The following is a 22,758-nucleotide window of genomic DNA, read 5'->3' as shown; positions in this document are numbered from 1 at the left end:
AGAGAGTTTTATTTGATTTCATTCATTAGTCAAGGTGTTCTTTAAGGAGAGTATGTGAATGTATGAAAGTATAGTGCAGGATATCCTTGATACTCCTGAAATCCCATAGATTAGTGTCCAAAGGATGTTTCCCACAATGCACTTCCCTACAGTTTGGAGGAAAGATGGAGAATTTGCAATATATGATCTACTTAAATGGGTTTGAATGAGTTGAATCAGTAAAGTGATTCACATGACTGCTATTTTTATGCAGACCTACAGACCAACGGCCACCAGACCAACATCTGGATTTTGCCATTGAATGTGGGAAACGGTCTCTCTCTCTCTCTCTCTTACTCTCCACCTTCTTCCGCATCTCCGTTTCTAATTCAGACTTCCCCAGCTACCCCGTTTGGTTTGGCTGGCTGACAAAGGGCGTATGAAAGGGTTTAAAACTGTGGCTCCATATGTGTGACCTTACGTGCATGCTCACACCCAACGGTCACTTTAACCACATATGAATGCAGCCTTGAATTTTCAGATTCCACACTGATTTACTGGTGGCTCTATAAAACTCAGAAGCATTTCTTCACCAGTGTCAATAATGTCTGCATGGGCATATGTAAAAGGCATGTCAGTCTGCTCACGGCCATCACTTACATGATAATGGTGTGAATCTGCAGGTCTGAGTCTCCAAACGTAATGACATCACCAGCTCATGTGAAAGTGGAATGAACGTAAACTTTCCGATTAAAACCTCTAAAATCAAAGGTGTTTTTTCTTATGTTAATTATGTTATAATTATGTACATTTTCCAAGCATTCTTCAAAGGCATATATATATACACACACACACACACACACACACACAAACACACAGGGGCATCAAATAAACCCAGAATATGACTCACATATTCATATGAGATTTTGGTTAATCAACTGCTCGGTTATTTATTGCTCCTTCGTGTGGTTTTATTAATAAACTGGAACAGAAATGAAGTTGCCTGTGAAACCCTGCAGCTATATTCAGGAAATTTAAATGAAGATCATGGGATACTGTAACCATTAGAATTGACGGTTGCAGAACTACCTCTATTTGCTTGTCCAAATCAAACAGTCCCACATGATCTCTGTACTGGATTTGAAATATTTTAGCTTCAGACTGCTTCCTTTGGGCGCAGGTCCGAACACTGTCACAAGAGACTGTTGTTCAAGAGCGAACATGAAAGAGAGAGAGAGAGAGAGAGAGAGAGAGAACACAGGGTTCTGGACATTTCAACCACGGAAGCCCATGATGCATTGGGGGAGCCGTGGAATGGATGGGAACGGCCAAGCTCACACGGTCCTGATTGGAGGAGCAGATTTTCTAAAATAAACTTCAACCAGCCCAGTCCCTCCTCCTGTCTAAACTACATGCAAAATGTCAGTTAGTGCTCGTTTGTCGCCAAATTGTCCTGAGGAGGAACAGAAACAAAACATTTATACATTTCATGCAATGAAAGAAGGAGAACGGTTGGCAGATATATCTACGACTAGTTTTAAGGACAATGTCTCTCTCACTCCGTCTCGCTCTCACTTAGGGAAATGTGGTTCTCATTAGAGGCCACTAAGTCGGGTTATTTCTGTCTCGTGGCCTCAGGCAGAGGCTCAGAGTCGAGGGAAATGTGTGTTATGGGGCTACTACTGCAGTTTGGGGGGCAGCCGGGGTAAATGTCAGGACAGGTTAGAGGGTCAACATGTTTGGAGGAGTGAGATTTAAGGAGGATGTTTAGATGATATGTTGAAGTAAAGTGAACGGTTAAAAGCTTCTGACCCATTTAAACTAGTGTCCAAAAAAACTGATGAACATTGGAGACCTGTTCTTGATAGAAAGCTGGTAAAAGAGATAACGCCTGTAAGATTTAGAGCATTACAGTACAATACACAAACAAGACTAAGTCTGTTTACTACTATGTTTGTTTATTCAGCCTGTTTTCTGTCTACCGTGTTTGTGAAGTATTTACGATAACCAGCAGCGAGCATATTGGCACCTTTCCTATGCTGAGAAAAGAACCTGTGTGCTCAAAGCTCAGCCATAATGAAAGGCTAAAGGCACTTACTGCCGTTTAACTTCTTCAGTTAAATTTATTTTTATTGCATATATTATCTATTATATCCATTATAGTGCTCTGGTCCACATTTTAAATTTGTAGAAATTTTTCCAGATCTGAACAGGCACAGTGTAAGATGTTTAGTCGAGTTTTCCTTTTTTTTTAATGAGTATAATATATCTTAACTACATGTTACACAACACCACAGTAGCTTAGGAAAAGTTTAAGGGCCCTGAATAATCTTTTTCTGTGCTAGAAAGTTAGCTGAACCTCCACATGAGCTGCTACGGAAAGACTTAGCCATATTTCTGTGTCGTCTTAAGACCTTTGTGTTAAAATACTTTTATTAACAGAATTGAAAACCTGTCTTTATACCCCATTGTAAGTGAGGTTCTGAGTAAACCTTTTTCTTTTAGCTGCAATCCCAAATAGCACACATATGCACTATTCTGTTCCATTCTGTAGTATAAATAGTCGAAGCAGTGGGTTCATACTGAAAAGAACCCGGATGATGCACTTATTCAACTGAAAATAAAGTGTGGAATGTCGGACACTTCATGCACTCAACGGTCACTTTGCTTACATAGCAGAAGAAGGGCGGGGCTACCAGGCGCTGGCGCAGGGTGAGAAAATGTTTTCAAGAGAGCTGACAGCACTCTGGAGCACAAGAGAACATGTTTATTAAATTAGTCTACAATGTGTGATCTATTTTTCAACGTTTTAAAAATTCTCTGAATTCTGCTGAAGCTAGTGCATCGTCTAGGAAAGGATTAGATTTCCGGCTAGCAAAAAAAGGTGTTCCGTTTTAGACGATACTACCCTTCAAAATATTCATACACTAGACAAGTACATAGTGCAAAGAGTAAGTGCATAGAGTATACAGTAGTACATCATTTGGGATGCGGCTCTTGTGTGTGGTAAACACCTGTACTCTGCAGATGCTTTGAATTGAGATTAGGTGGAAAAAATACAGAAGTGTTCGTTTAAGGAATCCATCTATAGTGAAAACATACCTGTGTGTTCCTAATTGAAACCACAGAAGATATAGGAATAAGCTATACTGTCATCATTTAACTAGTCTGTACCAGGTTAGAAACTTTTAATAGTACAAGTGAGACCCATATTATGATACTCTGAAGTTGTGTCCCGTTCATCTACTAAACGTGGTGTTTTGGTCTAGAAAGCCACAGTGGTGGAGGGTTTAAAAGGGCCCCCGAGTGAAAGTTGGGGATGTGTAGGCGTTTTCCAGGACACCCTTGGTGGTTACGATCCTCCCTTAAATCAGAGATCACTTCAAAGATCCCCTACAACCTTCTGAAACCATCCCTGTGTGTGTGTTGAACTTTGTGTAATTCTATATGCTGGGCTCTTGAGAGTAGGACCAGGTGTGTGGAGCGAGGCCTGAGGTGCAGTATAAACTGGGATTAGTATAATAGCTTGTCGACTTACGTGGTTGTTATTGTAGTTATTAATCACTACAGTGAGTGAGTGATTTTAAAGAGCAGCAAACTGTCCAGCAGTGTGTAACTACAGTGGCAGGAGACGACAGAAAACAAGTCACTTGACAAATGAAGGAATGAAGACGGGACACTTTCATCAGTCTGGTGTGTGTGTGTGTGTGTGTGTGTTCAATTGGACCACTGAGGACAATCACTCATCTTAATCTACATGTTGTGTGCCCTTTCTTCTCTGTGTGTGTGTGTGTGTGTGTGTGTGTATGATTCAGGGGGCCACAGAGAGCTGTAAGCCCTCTCCACATACAATATAAAATTAAGCTGTAAAAAGAGGCCTGACATCACAAACCATAGACATCAGGAATATTCAATTTATAGAGCTTTCCCTTTCTTCTCCTCTCTCTCTCTCTCTCTCTCTCTGTGTGTGTGTGTGTGCTCACATGTGTATGTCTGCCTTGTGAAAGAAAAAACGTGTTTCCAGTTATGTCTGTGGAAAAAAACATACACCCACATGTGAGCACTTCAAACGTGTCTGAGATCCTGCTGTAATTTCACTGCATAGCTCAGTTCCCATCTGGCCACAGCCTACACACACACACACACACACAAATACAGAAACATACATTTGCACCTACATGGTTTTATGTGTAACTTTTATGCCTAACTTTTCATCTAGCAGACTTCTGTAGGTTATGATGATAACTTTATAGCTCTCGTCATACTTCATAATCTTTACAGTCATTTTAATGGGTGCCAACTGCCAGCTCATAACATGCGGCTTAAATATCTGCTATCCATGACACGCTTCTGTTCTCTCACACGGATGCTCTCACTTCTCTTCCTCATGTGTGAAAGTCCAACTGTTAAGGTTTGCCTCATGGTTTAGCCTGATGGATGTTAGTACATTTTGAAAAATTTGGCCCGTTACAAAATGCGTCCAGCAGCTACAGATGTAAGGAAATTGCATTTCTGTAAACAAGTACTCCTTGGGCTGTGTTCCTGAGTTCTGGTTACTGTTTTTGTAGTTTTCCATCTTCTCCCAATGGGTTGTATAGTCTCTATCTTCCAAAAAGAAACCCAAATTGTCTTACGTTGTTAAGGTGTTAATGAGTAGGTGTGTCCCTGGTATGTTTCTGCCATATATCTACTGTTCCTGGGATAGACCCTGGGATGTTACTATTGTTTCCCAGACTCCTACTTGTCACTGGAACGGATGTTTATTTGCAGCTTTTAGGTGACAAACTGCTATTTACAGTAATTCTAATAGCATGGGAAGGCAGCATAAGAGAGTGTGCAGGAAGTGGGTCAGCACACACACACACACACACACACCATGCCTGCAGTTCCATTTAATGTAACGCTTCCAAGGTAAACGCCGCTCTCCATATCACATTTACAGATACCGAAACTTTTCAGTGTCCTAGAAAGAGTGTGTAATGGGGTGCAGAGAGGACACTTTAACATAAAAAGACTGCTGACTCAGGACACCCGATATGGATCAATGCCTCCTCTCTTTTCCTTTTTTTTTCTCCTCTGCTCTCTTCTCCCATGTGCGACTAACACAGAGTTCCCATCTCAAACCAGATCTGTAGATAAGCTGTGGTTTGAGCAGCGTTTTTTTCTTTTCCTCTTGAGATAAAAGTGTGTCTCGTATAAAAAGGCAGCTGTCCCCTCTGGTCCATATGTTTTTCCAAATTTCCCCTCAGAGATCCGTAAAGTACATCCATCTATCTGTCTATCTATCTATCTGTCTATCTGTCTATCTGTCTGTCTGTCTATCTATCTATCTATCTATCTATCTATCTATCTATCTATCTATCTATCTATCTATCTATCTATCCAGCAAATTGGAGGGCAGCATCACATGAATCCTTCTGAATGGAGAAAATCTCATAATTCTATTCACAGGCTCAGAGTTTAAACTTATATTACATTTTTTTTTAAAATAGAAAAGCAAATTTTCACAAACTGAGGAGTACGTTTACAAATGTAGGCTAAATATTGATAGTCATATTTGAGTTATTTTGGAATTTTTTAGATCTCTTTAACTAGCTTATGTGGCCTTACAGCCAGGTTAGGTAAGGTTGCTAACTTGCTAGTGGCTAATTACACACAGAAAAACTAGCCTCAGTTATGTTGTTGCTAGTTATGCCTGTGGAAGACAATATTTAGCTTTCTTATAAAGATGAATAGTTTAGTTATATTCAGAAACCAAAACAGTTTCTGCTACTAGCTCAGGTTTTTTTTCTCAGGATTTTTCCTCAGAATTTTTCCTCAGGATTTTTCATCAGGATTTTTCCTCAAAATTCTTCCTCAAAAATCTTCCCCAGGATTTTTTCTCAGGATTTTTCCACAGAATTTTTCCTCAGAATCTTTCCTCAAAAATTTTCCTCAGGATTTTTCCTTAGAATCTTTCCTCAGGATTTTTCCTCAGAATTTTTTCTCAGGATTTTTCCTCAGGATTTTTCCTCAGGATTTTTCCTCAGGATTTTTCCTCAAAATTTTTCCTCAGGATTTTTCCTCAAAATTCTTCCTCAAAAATTTTCCCCAGGAGTTTTCCTCAGAATTTTTCCTCAGAATTTCTCCTCAGATTTTTTTCTCAGGATTTTTCCTCAGGATTTTTTTTACCTGAGGTAAACCAAGAACATATTCTCTCTCAGCTATGTTAGCTGTGTATTTTTCCTAAATCCTGAAATGATTTCTAGCAAAAAACTAACATGTTTTAATTTTTTAGTTCTCAGTGTGAGTGCATTCTGTTTGCTAAAACATTCACAGGAGCGTAGCTCACTGAACAAAATTCTGGGTTTTGCCCAAACCGGGAATGATATTTATTTAGGACGCTTCTAGAATAAAACACAGTTTAAGGTTGTATGTGTGTGTGTAATTGGGGTGTGACTCTTTCATGAGTCAGTGGAGCAGCAGTAGAGTATACTCAAAGCCCATCTATCACAAAGGTGAAAGAGAGAGTACAAATTGCACATCTCTCTCTCTCTCTCTCTCTCTCTCTCTCTCTCTCTCTCCCTTTCACATATCCCTCCTCCGTCCATTTAGGGCCTCACACACCAACTGATTCTTCTATTACTCATCTCCTGTGTGTGTGTGTGTGTGTGTATATTTGCAGAGGAATGTCTTATCTATTAGAAGCCAGACTTCACACAGAACCCACTCTTTTCTTTCTCTGTGTGTGAGTCACTTGGTGGTTTTCCCAGGCTCTTTGCTTTGCTGTAAATATAGGGGGGACACATCTTTAGACCTAAATTCTCGAGATTCCTGGGAAACTGGTGGACTCTGGAGTTTGTTGATAAAAGAACGTCCAAAAAAGCGCCACCCAACACCCACACATCTGCAGTGCGTTAAACTGAAATGGATCCGTCGATGCGGACTTTAGGTGCTTCTTGATATTAAGGACCTCCCACAGAAAGACAGACAGACACACACACACACACACACACAGAGCTGGAGTTTCAGACGTAATCTGATTCATCGTCTTGTATGAACGCATGTTTTCCTTTTGGGCACGACATTCTAGACCCACTCTTACGAGCAGAGCTACATAAACATCAGAGGTCAAAGCCACACCCACTTTTCCACTCTACTTAGGCTGAATTTATTACAGCTCGTGAGTGTAGTCACTGTAGCCGGCTGAGAAGGCAGTTTTAAAGAGATCTGTTTCACTTCTCTCATGCCTCACTCATTCATAATTAAGCAAGCGTAAATCTAGCAGACCTTTAGTGTGCCTGGGGAGACGACCTCACATTACTGGATACCTTCACCCAGAACTCCACACACTCGGCTCTGATTGGCTGTGATCCTCTCTGTTGATTTTCACCCTTTGCTTGTTGAACCACTTTCTAAGTCTGACCTCAGTTAATGGGTGCATTTGGAAGTTCAGTGTGAGAAAGGAAAAGGATTTTGAAAGGATAATATATATTCGGAATGAATCGGGTCGAAGTGTGAAAACTGTCACTGCAGTGCTTCTGCTGCATTCATTTAAAAAATGCTGAGCATTAACTGAGCAGAAATTGCTCTTCGTTAGGGAAGACTTAAATTAGCCTGTTAAAAGATATTGCCTTTGGTCAGTTTTGAGTCAGTTTGCCATTAAAATCACTCTATGGTCGAATGTGATTTAAAATTTGATGACTACAACTCTTCATCTTCAAAAAAAATGACAAACTGTCGCTCTGGTTAAAATACATGAGTGGAAAAGTCTTGAATAATTGTACAGTAATCCCCCTCTATATCGCGGTTTATTTATCGCGGCCCTGGTATATCGCAGATTTTTATTTGGAACATAACTAATTTATAGTGAATTGTTTTTATGTTGATTTTTTTTTGTTTTTAAGGTAATTTATTAATAAAAATATAATTAATAATTACAAAATATAAGCATTAATTGAAAATGAAGTAAAATGTTAATAAGAACACATAGCATTGTTTAGGAAAGCGCGGTACAGGGATGCTGAAAATCAAAATACAGTACGGCTGGAAAAACGAGTCTGGCCAATCATTCATTTAATCAAGGTTAGTGATTGGCTGCTGGCTATGCGTGCAATTGGGGAAAGGGAGGCAGAATTCTCCAGCATCCCAATTCTTCACGTCACTTTCGTTTTGTTCTGTGAACGCTGTATTTTTACGTTTTTTCCACAAGCCCTATTATGTCGCCCAAAGGCTCTGCACCTTCTAAGGATTCTGGCAAGGAACATACATACATACAGTAATCACTATAAATGTGATATTTCTACAAATTTACCCCAAATCCATCTCGATATATGCTTGAAAATGTTTTCTGTGTGTGTTTAAAGAGTGGGGGAGGGTAATTTGCGGCTTACAACTATAAAAAATAAAAAGCATTTGGAGGTGGCGTCCGTGCATTGCGGATTTTCGTTTTGGAACATAACCCCCACGATAAACGGGGGATTACTGTACAGTGGAACCTTGGCATATGAATTTAATTCCTTCTAGGAGGTGAGTTCTTAAGGCGAAAATTCGTATTGCAATATGAATTTTCCCATAAGAAACAATGTAAATGCGGATAATCCATTCCAGCCACCCAAAAATATTACTAATATTACCAATTTCCAAGGGTCAAGGGTCCTCACAGGAAAGCATGCCACCAAGCTTGGGCTAAAAATAGAACAGACCACCCACGCCACCAATCGGTCAACAAAAAAATGTGCAAAGAATCACGTAGCTTTTGAACGAATGCTAAAGACAGTATTGGTGTCTCTTTCAAAACAGCTTTCGCTTTTTCGTAAAATTCATAAACTCACTTCGGTTGGCTTTCCTTGGCTTTCCAGTGACGCAAACAAATTTTGAACGGCTCCCGGACATATGAGCAACAAATGCTTTATATGTCGATGAAATTTCTTGCAAAATTTCAATTCTTAAGGAGAAAACTCCTAAGGGAGCGCATTTGTATGCCGAGGTTCCACTATACTTTGTTACTGTAAAGAAGTAGATTGATTTGTATGTTAGTCAAAGATCACTGATTTAGAATATTTTTTCCAATCAAATTCACATCAGTGTCAAAATCTCCACAACATCTTGGCTGAAATAGCTGAGCTCTAGTGTCGAGTGGCTACATAAAGACATTGATGTCAGACTAGGTAAATGTGAACATGCTACAGTCTGATACATGGCATATTTTAGGAACTAACAAAATATTAAATGTAACTATAAACTGATAAAAATAGATATGTGGTAGTATAAAAAATGTATTATTGGCAATAAAGATGTAAACAAATAGAAATACATTACTTGGATGAATACAAACAAATCTTGAGTGGTTACAGATTAGTTAAGGTGTTGGGCTACTAACTGGAAGGTTGTGAGTTTAAATCCCAGTTTCACTAAGCTGCCATTGCTGGGCCCTTGAGCAAGGCCCGTAACCCTCATTTGCTATCTATATATAAATAAGATAAGTGTAATTTGCTTTGGATAAGGGTGTCTGGCAAATGCCGTAAATGTGAATCTGATAGAAATTTTACTTATAGTAAGCGACTAGGTTTGTGCATCTGGACTAATTGTTCAGCAGGGATGCCAGATTTCAGCAAAGTTCCAGGTCAGGCAGTGGACAAGGGAAATGCATTTCCATCCTTTTCTCAGTGTGGGAAATAAATAACACTGGTGCACGAACCTATTCGTTTGCAGAGCCGCCACTATATATAGCCTACACGGAGCATGTGCAGGATATCAGAGCTGGGAAATCCAAAATATCAGTCCACTCAGACCTCCAATTTAAATATGAATACAGATGTATTTGGCAAAAATAAACACATTCAGATACAGATGTAACCTGGTGGCATTACATTATACCACCAATTGACATCATTTGGGTTGATAACTCTGCTTCACACAGTGCTGTGACACACTAGATGATGCGCTCAGTGCAAATACATTGTAAGGAAATAGATTGAGTAGCCACACACACACACACACACATGATTCTGTCCTCTGATATCAAAATGAAAAGTCAGGCAGGTTTATAAATATATCAGGGGTGAAAGATCAGATATTTGTGTTGAATATGCACACACACACACACATACATATCACAGAGCAGGATCACACTGATGTCATCCATGAGCAGGTTTTAGTGACTTATTCATTGTGTGTGTTGTGAATAATTTACAGGTAGAGGCAGTGTTTCAGATAGTGCTCCTGCAGGGAGGAAGTGGAGTGAAAGTGAGTCAAACGATTCAGTTACAGTGACAGCTTGGGTTCCGCGGGGTCGGGAGTGTGTACCTACGTGTGATGAAACTGCTATGATGTCTTTTAATTACTGCTGGTTTTACAGGGAAGGTGGGTGAACAGTCGCCTGGATGTTAAGGAGCATTCGGAGAGGTCACAAAATGATTTAATTAGCTAAATGAAATAGGAAATGTATCAGCAGGCACTTCCTGTTCGGCTCTCCCAGCGATCAGGAGCAGATTTCAAGGTGAAGGTCGGCTCCATGGTGTCATGCGCTGTCTAGGTAGATCAGATAAAAAGAATGAATTTGTAGACGGGGAATAAAAAGTAGGTAGGGGATCCATCAGTGACTCTGTATGAGATAAAACCGCTGTATATGAATACTGAATATGAAATAATATATAAACAATAGATTATGAATTAAAATTGTGATATTTAACTGGATGAGCGATGGTTGCCATATCTAAAGAAAGTCCACGAATCTGTTTCAACAGTATACTGCATTACCAAGAAAAAAAGAATGAAGGGCATGCAACAAAAATTCCTCACACAGACTACAGAAAGGTGCATTAATTCATTTTTTATATCATATGCTTTGATTAAATATAAAATAATTAATATGCTCAGTTAAATTGAATTAGTCAGTCATTTCTGGTAAATGCTTTTATCTAAAGTGACTTACAAGTGAACAGAGACCCATAGTCATGGTTAGCAGGTTGCCAGGTCTGTGGTTCTCACACAAACTTGTGTTGCTTTTGGTTAGGATAAAGATATAGATATTCAGAGCAGATAGTCGAGAGTAGAGTACTTTTACTTTTGCTGTATGAGCATGCAGTACTTGCTGTGCAATGGCAGATTGTTAACATTTTAGGATGTTGAACAGGTTCAATATTTATATTAATTATATTAATAATATAATAATATAATTATATTAATATTATATTAATAAAAGAAGCTATAACTTTGTCAGTATTAGAAAATGGCTGGAATTTTCACACACATCTGGCAACTCTACTTCTGTCCTTCATCATTTGTACCTTTTACCTTGCTGAAGAAAGCAGTGTTTAATGTGTGTCAGTTGTTAAGCCACATGAGATGAAATTGGTCAGAGTGTATGTGAGTGTGTGTGTATGTGTATGTGTGTGCATGTGTGTGTTTTTCCACTGCTCTGAATTCACTGTCATTACATCACTGATGGCTTAACTGTGGCTGCTACCGTAACATTAGTGTCCAGTCCATTGCAGAAAAATGTATAGAGGGAAATAATTCCAGCCGGTCTTTCCATTGTGCTTACGACAGATCTGTCATTAAGACCACAAGCCAGCATAGAAGAAAACTGTGCACTGACACCTTGAGGACTTCATGTACGTACGGTATATGTAGTGTTGTGATCAGTAACATGTCAGAGTGTGTTAGAATTTTGGGGTTCACTCGGAGAAGAAGTCTGAGTCCTCCAGGGATGAGATGCTAAAGAACCATGCAGAGACAGAAGTCTTCAAAATTTACTGAAATGAACAGAGAGTATTTATACGGAAGAATGGTGTAATATTCAGTGTTATCTATAGGTAAACAAAAGAGAAACAGACGTTGTGTTGAGGTCATAAACAAATGGTATCACACACTCAGCCAAGAGCCGCAGATAGAGAGTGCCGAGATATAATCAGAATATATCAGTGTGTGTGGTGGTAATTTATTTATTTTTATTCCTGATAGTGGTATATGGTGATGGAGGTGATGCTATGCTGCACTGTGTACAGTGAATGTGTGTGAAGAAGCAGAGTGAGAGCAAAAATGTGTTAATTGTTTATGAAGCTTGTTTCCTAATATTATTTTATTTGACTGATTTATGTGTGTCTCTAATCTCTCATTAGAACTGTTCGGATGCTGACTCTGGCCTTTCAGCATCAACCTTCCTTTCCAGTCAAGATGTATGTAGAGATGTAGAGATGTAGAGTGAGAGATGTAGAGATATAGAGCGAGAGATGTAAAGTGAGAGATGTAGAGATATATAGAGAGAGATGTAGAGTGAGAGATGTAGAGATATAGAGAGAGAGATGTAGAGATATATAGAGAGAGATGTAGAGTGAGAGATGTAGAGATATAGAGAGAGATGTAGAGATATAGAGTGAGAGATGTAGAGTGAGAGATGTAGAGATGTATAGCGAGAGATGTAGAGCGAGAGATGAAGAGCGAGAGATATAGAGTGAGAGATATAGAGTGAGAGATGTAGAGTGAGAGATGTAGAGATATAGAGTGAGAGATGTAAAGTGAGAGATGTAGAGATATATAGAGAGAGATGTAGTGTGAGAGATGTAGAGTGAGAGATATAGAGATATAGAGTGAGAGATGTAGAGCGAGAGATGAAGAGTGAGAGATGAAGGGTGAGAGATGTAGAGTGAGAGATGAAGAGTGAGAGATATAGAGTGAGAGATGTATAGCGAGAGATGTAGAGTGAGAGATGAAGAGTGAGAGATGTAGAGTGAGAGATGAAGAGTGAGAGATGTAGAGTGAGAGATGTATAGCGAGAGATGTAGAGCGAGAGATGAAGAGCGAGAGATATAGAGTGAGAGATATAGAGTGAGAGATGTAGAGCGAGAGATGTAGAGTGAGAGGTGTAGAGTGAGAGATGAAGGGTGAGACATGAAGGGTGAGACATGAAGAGTGAGAGGTGTAGAGTGAGAGATATAGAGTGAGAGATATAGAGTGAGAGATGTAGAGCGAGAGATGTAGAGTGAGAGGTGTAGAGTGAGAGATGAAGGGTGAGACATGAAGGGTGAGACATGAAGAGTGAGAGGTGTAGAGTGAGAGATGAAGGGTGAGAGGTGTAGAGTGAGAGATGTAGAGTGAGAGATGTAGAGTGAGAGATGAAGAGTGAGAGATGTAGAGTGAGAGATGAAGAGTGAGAGGTGTAGAGTGAGAGATGTAGAGTGAGAGATGTAGAGTGAGAGATGAAGAGTGAGAGATGTAGAGTGAGAGATGAAGAGTGAGAGATGTAGAGTGAGACATGAAGAGCGAGAGATGAAGAGTGAGAGATGAAGGGTGAGACATGAAGAGCGAGAGATGAAGAGTGAGAGTGTGAGTGAGAGGTGAAGAGTGAGAGATGAAGAGTGAGAGATGAAGAGTGAGAGGTGAAGAGTGAGAGATGAAGAGTGAGAGTGTGAGTGAGAGGTGAAGAGTGAGAGATGAAGAGTGAGAGATGAAGAGTGAGAGTGTGAGTGAGAGGTGAAGAGTGAGAGATGAAGAGTGAGAGATGAAGAGTGAGAGTGTGAGTGAGAGGTGAAGAGTGAGAGATGAAGAGTGAGAGATGAAGAGTGAGAGGTGAAGAGTGAGAGATGAAGAGTGAGAGATGAAGAGTGAGAGATGAAGAGTGAGAGATGAAGAGTGAGAGTGTGAGTGAGAGGTGAAGAGTGAGAGATGAAGAGTGAGAGATGAAGAGTGAGAGTGTGAGTGAGAGGTGAAGAGTGAGAGATGAAGAGTGAGAGATGAAGAGTGAGAGATGAAGAGTGAGAGTGTGAGTGAGAGGTGAAGAGTGAGAGATGAAGAGGGAGAGATGAAGAGTGAGAGATGAGAGTGAGAGATGAAGAGTGAGAGGTGAAGAGTGAGAGATGAAGAGTGAGAGATGAAGAGTGAGAGTGTGAGTGAGAGATGAAGAGTGAGAGATGAAGAGTGAGAGATGAAGAGTGAGAGATGAAGAGTGAGAGGTGAAGAGTGAGAGATGAAGAGTGAGAGGTGAAGAGTGAGAGATGAAGAGTGAGAGATGAAGAGTGAGAGATGAAGAGTGAGAGATGAAGAGTGAGAGTGTGAGTGAGAGGTGAAGAGTGAGAGATGAAGAGTGAGAGATGAAGAGTGAGAGGTGAAGAGTGAGAGATGAAGAGTGAGAGATGAAGAGTGAGAGTGTGAGTGAGAGGTGAAGAGTGAGAGATGAAGAGTGAGAGATGAAGAGTGAGATATGAAGAGTGAGAGTGTGAGTGAGAGGTGAAGAGTGAGAGATGAAGAGTGAGAGATGAAGAGTGAGAGTGTGAGTGAGAGGTGAAGAGTGAGAGGTGAAGAGTGAGAGATGAAGAGTGAGAGATGAAGAGTGAGAGTGTGAGTGAGAGATGAAGAGTGAGAGATGAAGAGTGAGAGATGAAGAGTGAGAGTGTGAGTGAGAGGTGAAGAGTGAGAGATGAAGAGTGAGAGATGAAGAGTGAGAGGTGAAGAGTGAGAGATGAAGAGTGAGAGATGAAGAGTGAGAGATGAAGAGTGAGAGTGTGAGTGAGAGATGAAGAGTGAGAGTGTGAGTGAGAGATGAAGAGTGAGAGATGAAGAGTGAGAGATGAAGAGTGAGAGATGAAGAGTGAGAGTGTGAGTGAGAGGTGAAGAGTGAGAGATGAAGAGTGAGAGATGAAGAGTGAGAGATGAAGAGTGAGAGTGTGAGTGAGAGATGAAGAGTGAGAGATGAAGAGTGAGAGATGAAGAGTGAGAGATGAAGAGTGAGAGTGTGAGTGAGAGGTGAAGAGTGAGAGATGAAGAGTGAGAGATGAAGAGTGAGAGATGAAGAGTGAGAGATGAAGAGTGAGAGTGTGAGTGAGAGGTGAAGAGTGAGAGATGAAGAGTGAGAGATGAAGAGTGAGAGATGAAGAGTGAGAGATGAAGAGTGAGAGTGTGAGTGAGAGGTGAAGAGTGAGAGATGAAGAGTGAGAGATGAAGAGTGAGCCAAAAGTACGTTCTCTCCATGTAGGAAAATTAGAATAGCCCCTAGTAATTATATTCTTTACCATAAGTCTAGACATTCACTCATATCAGCCACATCCCCAGTCAAATATACCCAAAGATGGGATTTCCGTGTGTGTGTGTGTGTGTGTGATTGGCATAGATAACACTATGTGTGTGTGTGTGTGATTGGCATAGATAACACTATGTGTGTGTGTGTGTGTGTGTGTGTGTGTGTGTGTGTGTGTGTGTGATTGGCATAGATAACACTATGCACATGTACTTGTAGGAGCGTGATTGTGATCCACACTAATGACATGCTTCTTACTGTAATCCCAACAGATTACTTTGTCTCATCGGACGGAGACACACACACACACACACACACACACAGACAGACACACACACACACACACAGACAGACACACACACACACATGCATATGTGAAAATGTTTTTAACAGACTGTGTATCTGAATATTGACCAGTCTCTGGAGAGCACAGACTAAATAATCTGAATCCACTATCGACCAATGACACACTGATGGACAGCTGGTGGGAACTGAAACACACAACCACCCACCCACCCACACACACACACACACACACACACACACACACACACACACACACACACACAGAGCATTTCAGCTTAATAAGGAAAATTAGAGGAAAAGCAGAGGAATGTGTGCTCACACAGGACTATGTTCTGGGAAAATCCCATGGCTGATAAATACAGCTGTGTTGTAATGTAAGTGTGTGTTATACTCTGTGTGTGTGTGTGTGTGTGTGTTGGTTGAAATTTCCAAAATGTACTGTGTAGCCAAGAAGTTCAGGATTCTGCAGGCGGACAGCCATGTTCCTGTCAGGCATTCAGACATCGGAGAATAAACCCTGCCATGATGGAGACGGTGGGAAGCGACGATGGCTGTGAGCAATGCATGCGCACTACCTGATCTGTAGGCTGTGTGTGTGTGTGTGTGTGTGTCAACCAGGGACACAGTCTGCAGAGTATGTACTGGAACGACCCATTCATCATCCAGCTCTGGGGATGTTAGTTTGCCAGTAATGTGGTATTTCCTTCAAACTGAAGCCATCTTTCTTACACACACTCACACACACACACACACACATACACATAATAAAACTGGTGTCAGTCAAAGACCTGAGGAAAGAGGCACATCCTTTAATCACAGCACTGCACATCAATGGGAACTGAAAACCACACACACACACACACACACACACACACATGCAAATGCAATCAAGTCCAATAAATAAAATTCCCACAGATGTTCCTGAACCTTCTGACCGGATCTACACAGTTTCTGGATGTTTGCCTGGTTTGGATGTAAACTAACGCAAAGTGTGTGACACTTTCAAGCAACTATAACTAAAGAATACAAGTTTTTATAGGAAAACAGTCCATGATGTGGTGATGGGATGTGACCAGACACACACAGGGTCCACTTTACCACTTTAAAGAGAATTCATTCGTTTATTAATTGCAGAATCATATTATATTCATTCATATTTTTTGTTTATTGTTACGGAATGTTCCAGAAAACACATCATTTCCTGTTATTATTGTCTGCACTCTCTTTTCTCTCTCTCATGAACTCTCTCATGAAGACAAAAATGCAGCTTGTCATGTAACCAAGAAAAACTCACAATGGAGATTTTCCTGTGTCTGGAACCTGACCTGGAGCCTGACCTTCAGACACTGGAGACTTCTTCCAAACATGCTAAATAAAACCTGTGTATATGGTGCATAAACCTCTGTAATGATAGAAATGATACTGTGACACTGTAGAATAAATGCTTCCATTTCCTTGTAGACTCAATTAATCTAGGGACTTCTGTTACAGAAAATTCATCATAACAGCAATAACGAACAGCACTGAGGTATAAGTGTGTATAAAAAACATACCTGTGACTTTTAGGATTTGAAATGAATGCATATCAGGAGCTTTGCATCGTCTCTAATATAAAACTAGCTTTAAAAATTGCTTGGTAGCGTAATGCAAGTGTTGCAGCTTGATCTACTGAAAAGATTTATGTGAATTTAAACAACAAACAAAGTTGTAATAAGACGTTAGCAATGTTATATTATATTATATTATATTATATTATATTATATTATATTATATTATATTATATTATATTATATTATATTATATTATATTATATTATATTATATTATATTAATATAAATGAGAAATTATTAATGGAAATTGTTTAGTTTTTGAAATGCTGGGTATGACATTATTATTATTATTATTATTATTATTATCATTATCATTATTATTATACTTAATTATTATTTAATTTAAATTAATTTAATTTAAATATTACTTACATAATTAATTAATTAATTAATTATTTTATTTTATTTTATTTTATTTTATTTTATTTTATTTTATTTTATTTTATTTTATTTCATTTTATTGTATTGTATTGTATTGTATTGTGTTGTATTGTATTGTATTGTATTTTATGTTATTCTGTTCTTGGGACTGAAATCAGCCTTGGTTCATGTGGTAGAAATGTTCGAATCAATGCTCCTAAAAAAGTTGAAAGACGTCTTAAGTGTTATTGCTTCAACACAATCTCTCAATCATTTCCCTTTAATAATTTGGCTGATGCTTTTATTCAAAGAAACAGAAAATAATTCAGGACTACAGGTTCAGTTGAGGATTTCAGTCTCAGGCATCTTGCTGGTGCAGCGATTTGACCTCACAACCTTCCAACCAGTAGAACCACTACATTACATACATTCTTTCTTTATCCCTCCAGTTCGAAACAATTCAGCAGACCAACCTGAGCATCAACACATCCATCTTAAATCAGGACAGTGAGGCGTATACAGGTATACGCTGAAGACGTTTTGAGTGACAGTATAATCCCTAAGCCTTCTCACTCTCCATCTTTTCTGTTTCGTTCTCTTTCACATACACAGATACGCAATTAGCTGATTATGGTGAGACAAAAGCGTCTTCGGAGGAGAGTCATTGAGGAGCTCTGAGAAAGCAAGAGAAAGATTTTAGTGAAGAGAAACAGGAAAAAAGGGGGAAAAAGAATCAGTGGGTGAAAGGAGAATAAGGACGGAGGAGGCAAAGGAAAGGGGGTTTTCACACAAGGAGTACCTGCTGGGGACAAGTCTGCTGCCAATGTGTGTGTGTGTGTGTGTGTGTGTGTGTGAAAGAGAGAGATTAAGTAGTGTTCATAAAGAAAACAGAAGACACTGGTGTGAACTCCTGAAGACTTATACAACATTATTATTACACTCTCTCTCTCTCTCTCTCTCTCTCTCTCTCACACACACACACACACAGATCTGACCCCTTTAATGGGTCAAAGTTCATTTTAGCTTCTAAGAGGTTGGGAGGGTGTGTGTATGAGGGGACTTCCTTTCATTGTATACACCTTTCCTCACACAGTATGTTTTCTAGAGCTTAAAGGCTAATAAGATGATGAAAAGACAATAGCACAGCCCTCCCTGTGTGTGTGTGTGTGCGTGTGTGTGTGTGTGTGCGCGTGTGTGTGTGTGTGTGTGTGTGCACCCGTGCTCTGACCATTTGCTGCCCACATAATCAGGAAATGTCTTTGGATCATTTCTTATATCCATATTTCTGTAGCAGGAAGTTGCTATTTGCTCTTGCTACCACCGCTGAATGCTAGCCAACAGAGACCAGCACTAAGCTAACACCAGTCTAACAAGTTAACACAACATTCCCACAGGATTCATTTGCCATTTGTAAAACTGCCAGCACTAACATCTGACACCACGAACGTTATGTTGTAGTGTTTTGGATTTATGCTAGCTATCAACATCGTGGGGGATCAGCACCACTAGCAAAGCTGTACGCTAACTAGCTTAAGTTTCTGCTGTTTCTATGAGCAAACCGCTTGCTCTGTCCCTTTTAAAATCAAGGAGTTTTTGTTTAGTTAAACTATTTATTGACCATGAGGCAGAATAGCCATAAGAAACACTATATTTCACAAACTTCTTGTCTGTGGGAGAGAAACAACTCCAGGATGTTAATGAGATCACATTGTTCAACAGAAATCAAAACAAATAAACCAGGCAACCTATTAGGATATCAGCTAATATCTTGATGAATTATGGAACTAGCATCATTGTAATTATTCCGCTAGCTAGCATACAAGCTAGATTTAAAGTCCAGTCGGCTGTCCATGGGCCTTCGACATATCATCTTTACTCACATCAGCATTTACCTTTTACTGTTATTTTACTGTAGTCGCTAAATTATATGCAAAAGTGAAATATTTGACGGTGTTATGCTTATAAGCGATATGGATTTGACATCTTTACACAAATGATAGGCAAGATTATTATTTCCATTAGATTAAGATGTTAATATTTGTTCTCGGGCATTTTATTATATGTTCAGGTCTATTCAGTATTCATGAATTCAGGATTGTTTGCTTTTACACCGTGAGAAGGTAGAGGAGGAGAACAGGCTTAATACTCTCTCTCTCTCTCTCACACACACACACACAGCACTGATCTGTGCTAGATGGAGCTGAAGACTCCTGTGGAGATCCATAGAAACCACCATAGCAACGCTAATACTGTTGAAAGCTCACAAAACGTCCCAAGGACGCCCAGATTTAACTATTTAAGTAGTTTTTTAACTGTTTCAATACAACAATAACAACAACAACAACAAGAACAACAGCCCAAAGCTGTATTAATTTCCCAGATGAAAAAGCTATGGCCACAAGCCAGTCTCACTTGTGTAGTAATTATAACAGAGTATCGTATTGACAGCACACAGCATGTACAGAATGAACAGGAAAAAGCATCTTTCATCATGCTGGCTCTCTTTGCACACTTACACACACACACACACACACACACACACACACACACATACACACACACACGAGCATGAAGTTCATACCTGGTAGACAGTATTATACAGTAGGTGTGTGTGCCTCAGTCTCCTGAGAGCGGTTGAAGTCAGATCCCAGAACACACTCTGCCCCACACACACACTTTCCTCTAGGCTTAAAAGTACAGCCTCCATAGCTGAGAAACACACACACAGGTGTGGAGGACAGGTAATCCCTCTTCGGTGCAGGTGTGTGAGCAGGTAGGAGTCCTCAGGCACTGCTCTCTTCTCTTTTAGTGTCCTTCATCACTCCTTTCTCCTCTAAGTGCCCCACGGGAGAACGAAGAATCATCTACTGTGAAACACTGTAGAGGTTCCTACTACTACTACTCTCTCTCTCTCTCTCTCTCTCTCTCTCTGTCTCTCTTTCTCTCTCTTTCCAAGCCTTAATTCCCACAGGAATAGCTCATGGTTGACCCAACACAAACATTCCCACATAGAATGTACCATTTCTCTGTCTCTTACCCCCCAACCACCCCCCACCCCTTCACCCAGTTGCTGGTTTGTTTTAAAGCGACAGCCCTGGAGCACACAGCTAGCCCTTACCAACCCAGAGAGCAGGAGCTCATTAGAACAGCAGGACATGACTCCTCTGTCCCGCATGGGTCTGATTCACTTTACACTCTGTGACCTAGCCACTCATGAGATCTTTGACACGAATGTCTCCGTTTTCCGAGCTTCTTTTCCATTAATTTTGCAATGTGATGACATCATGCTTATTCCTGAATGGGATCATGACGTCATTAATGTTCCAAGTATAGTACAGATTCACTTCATATCAAACCCTAAATTCACACACACACACACACACATGCAGTATCTGTGTGTAACTGTATGCCTTCAGTTGTCATTGAGTCCTAAAGTTGTTACTGAGTCCTAACACTTGAATTTGGAGTGGCCTAAATTATAAATGGGTTTATGTGTTTTTTCATTGTCCGGTAGGAGGCGATATGTGGCTCCAGCAAGTCCACTGAGTGTGGATAAGTTCTAGATTCCAATATAGTACTAGAGCGAAACCCACAGATCCTGTTTCCACTCAAAACATATCCAAATGTCCACATACACACACACACACACTCATGGGGCTATACTTTCAGTAAATTCAATATGACATTGGTTTAGTTGATTTACTCAGTCGGACAAATGCTTTGTGTATAATGTTACAACAAAAGTTTCTAGAAAGATGTTTTTTTTCCCCTTAAGAACAGAAAGCATATTGCTTATTGCTTATAAGCATACTGAATTCAGGTGTTGTTTTTCAGGGGTTGGGCTCGGCCCCTTAGTTCCAGTGAAAGGAACTCTTAATGCTTCAGCTTCATACCAAGACATTTTGGACAATTTCATGCTCCCAACTTTGTAGGAACAGTTTGGGGATGACCCCTTCCTGTTCCAACATGACTGCACACCAGTGCACAAAGCAAGATCCATAAAGACATGGATGAGAGAGTTTGGTGTGGAGGAACTTCACAGAGTCCTGACCTCAACCTGATAGAACACCTTTGGGATGAAGTAGAGCGGAGACTGTGAGCCAGACCTTCTGGTCCAGCATCAGTGCCTGACCTCACAAATGCGCTTCTAGAGGAATGGTCAAAAATTCCCATAAACACACTCCTAAACCTTGTGGAAAGCCTTCTCAGAAGATTTGAAGCTGTTATAGCTGCAAAGGGCGGGCCAACTCCATATTACATTCATGTGCATGTAAAGGCAGACGTCCCAAAACTTTTGGCAATATAGTGTACATCTTCACTGTATCCGTTTTATATAAACACATATCTGAATTGAAACGATAGCTTTAACGTGAGCATGAAAGACAGTGCCAAGGAGACATCATACAGTACTATATTACACACACATGCTGCTTAGGTGGGTTCTGTTACAGCGTACACAACTGAACATGATCTGCTTTAATATTGATAGCACACAGCTGATTCTGTTTGTTAAGCAGTAAATCTCGTGCACTACGTATGGCAGCTCCAGTTGTTTCGGGATGCCTTTTTATTCTAAGTGTGCTGCAGTATAACTGAAAGCCTCAATCAATGAGGAATGAACTTGAGCATTACCAGCATTCTGTATTTTTTTTTAATTAAAAGCACGTCCAGTCTGAAGAGAGAGAGAGAGAGAGAGAGAGAGAGATTTGTGTTCAACCTGAATCATTCTTTATAAAATATCAATTGAGCTTAAAAAGCCATTTGATTTTTTATAATTCATTGAATGTTGTAGTCCAGGCAGAAAGCAATAACTAGTGAAGCTGAACAAACACTTAGAATGAAAAACTTGTATTTTAAATAAAACATATATATATATATATATATACACATTATATATATATATATATATATATATATATATATATATATATATATACATTATATATATATATACATATATACATACACATTATATATATATATATACATATATATATACACATTATATATATATATATATATATATATATATATATATATATATATATATATATATATATATATATATATAATGTAACATCTGCAAAAGAAAGTCATTGGACAATTTAACTGAAAACTGAAAAAGTGAATAGTTTCCAATGAAAATGAATGAAAAACTTGTATTTTAAATAAAACATATATATATATATATACATTATATATATATATATATATCTATATATATATATATATATATATATATATATATATATATATATATATATACATTATATATATATATATATATATATATATAATGTAACATCTGCAAAAGAAAGTCATTGGACAATTTAACTGAAAACTAAAAAAGTGAATAGTTTCCAAGAGCCATCTCAGATTCAGTGCTCGAGTCAGTCTGTGCACCCTGAATAATGTCTAAAGAATGGCTGATGGCTGTGGGAACTGCACACACACACACACATACACACACACACACACACACACTGCAGTAATCCCTATTTGGCACTC

The 22,758-nt window shown here is 39.4% G+C and overlaps 1 protein-coding gene across 10 annotated transcripts in view; it reads right to left on the bottom strand.

Moving 5' to 3' along the window:
• Nucleotides 1-22,758, bottom strand: part of frmd4a (FERM domain containing 4A) — a 162,455-nt gene that overhangs the window by 59,387 nt on the left and 80,310 nt on the right. The window contains exon 1 of one of the 10 annotated variants that reach the window (XM_058388468.1): nt 19,832-20,174. The exons of 5 other annotated variants lie outside the window; for them this stretch is intronic. In XM_058388468.1, the coding sequence (XP_058244451.1) occupies nt 19,832-19,957 (126 nt within the window). In that variant the 5' untranslated portion in view covers nt 19,958-20,174. Of the gene's footprint in view, nt 1-19,831; nt 20,175-22,758 lie in introns of those variants that run through there. 4 more of the 10 variants (XM_058388464.1, XM_058388467.1, XM_058388463.1 and 1 more) reach the window with 4 other exon arrangements.

Source organism: Hemibagrus wyckioides, linkage group LG04 (assembly GCF_019097595.1).
Source record: "Hemibagrus wyckioides isolate EC202008001 linkage group LG04, SWU_Hwy_1.0, whole genome shotgun sequence".
Lineage (NCBI taxonomy): Eukaryota > Metazoa > Chordata > Actinopteri > Siluriformes > Bagridae > Hemibagrus > Hemibagrus wyckioides.
This window is presented reverse-complemented; position numbering and strand designations above follow the sequence as displayed.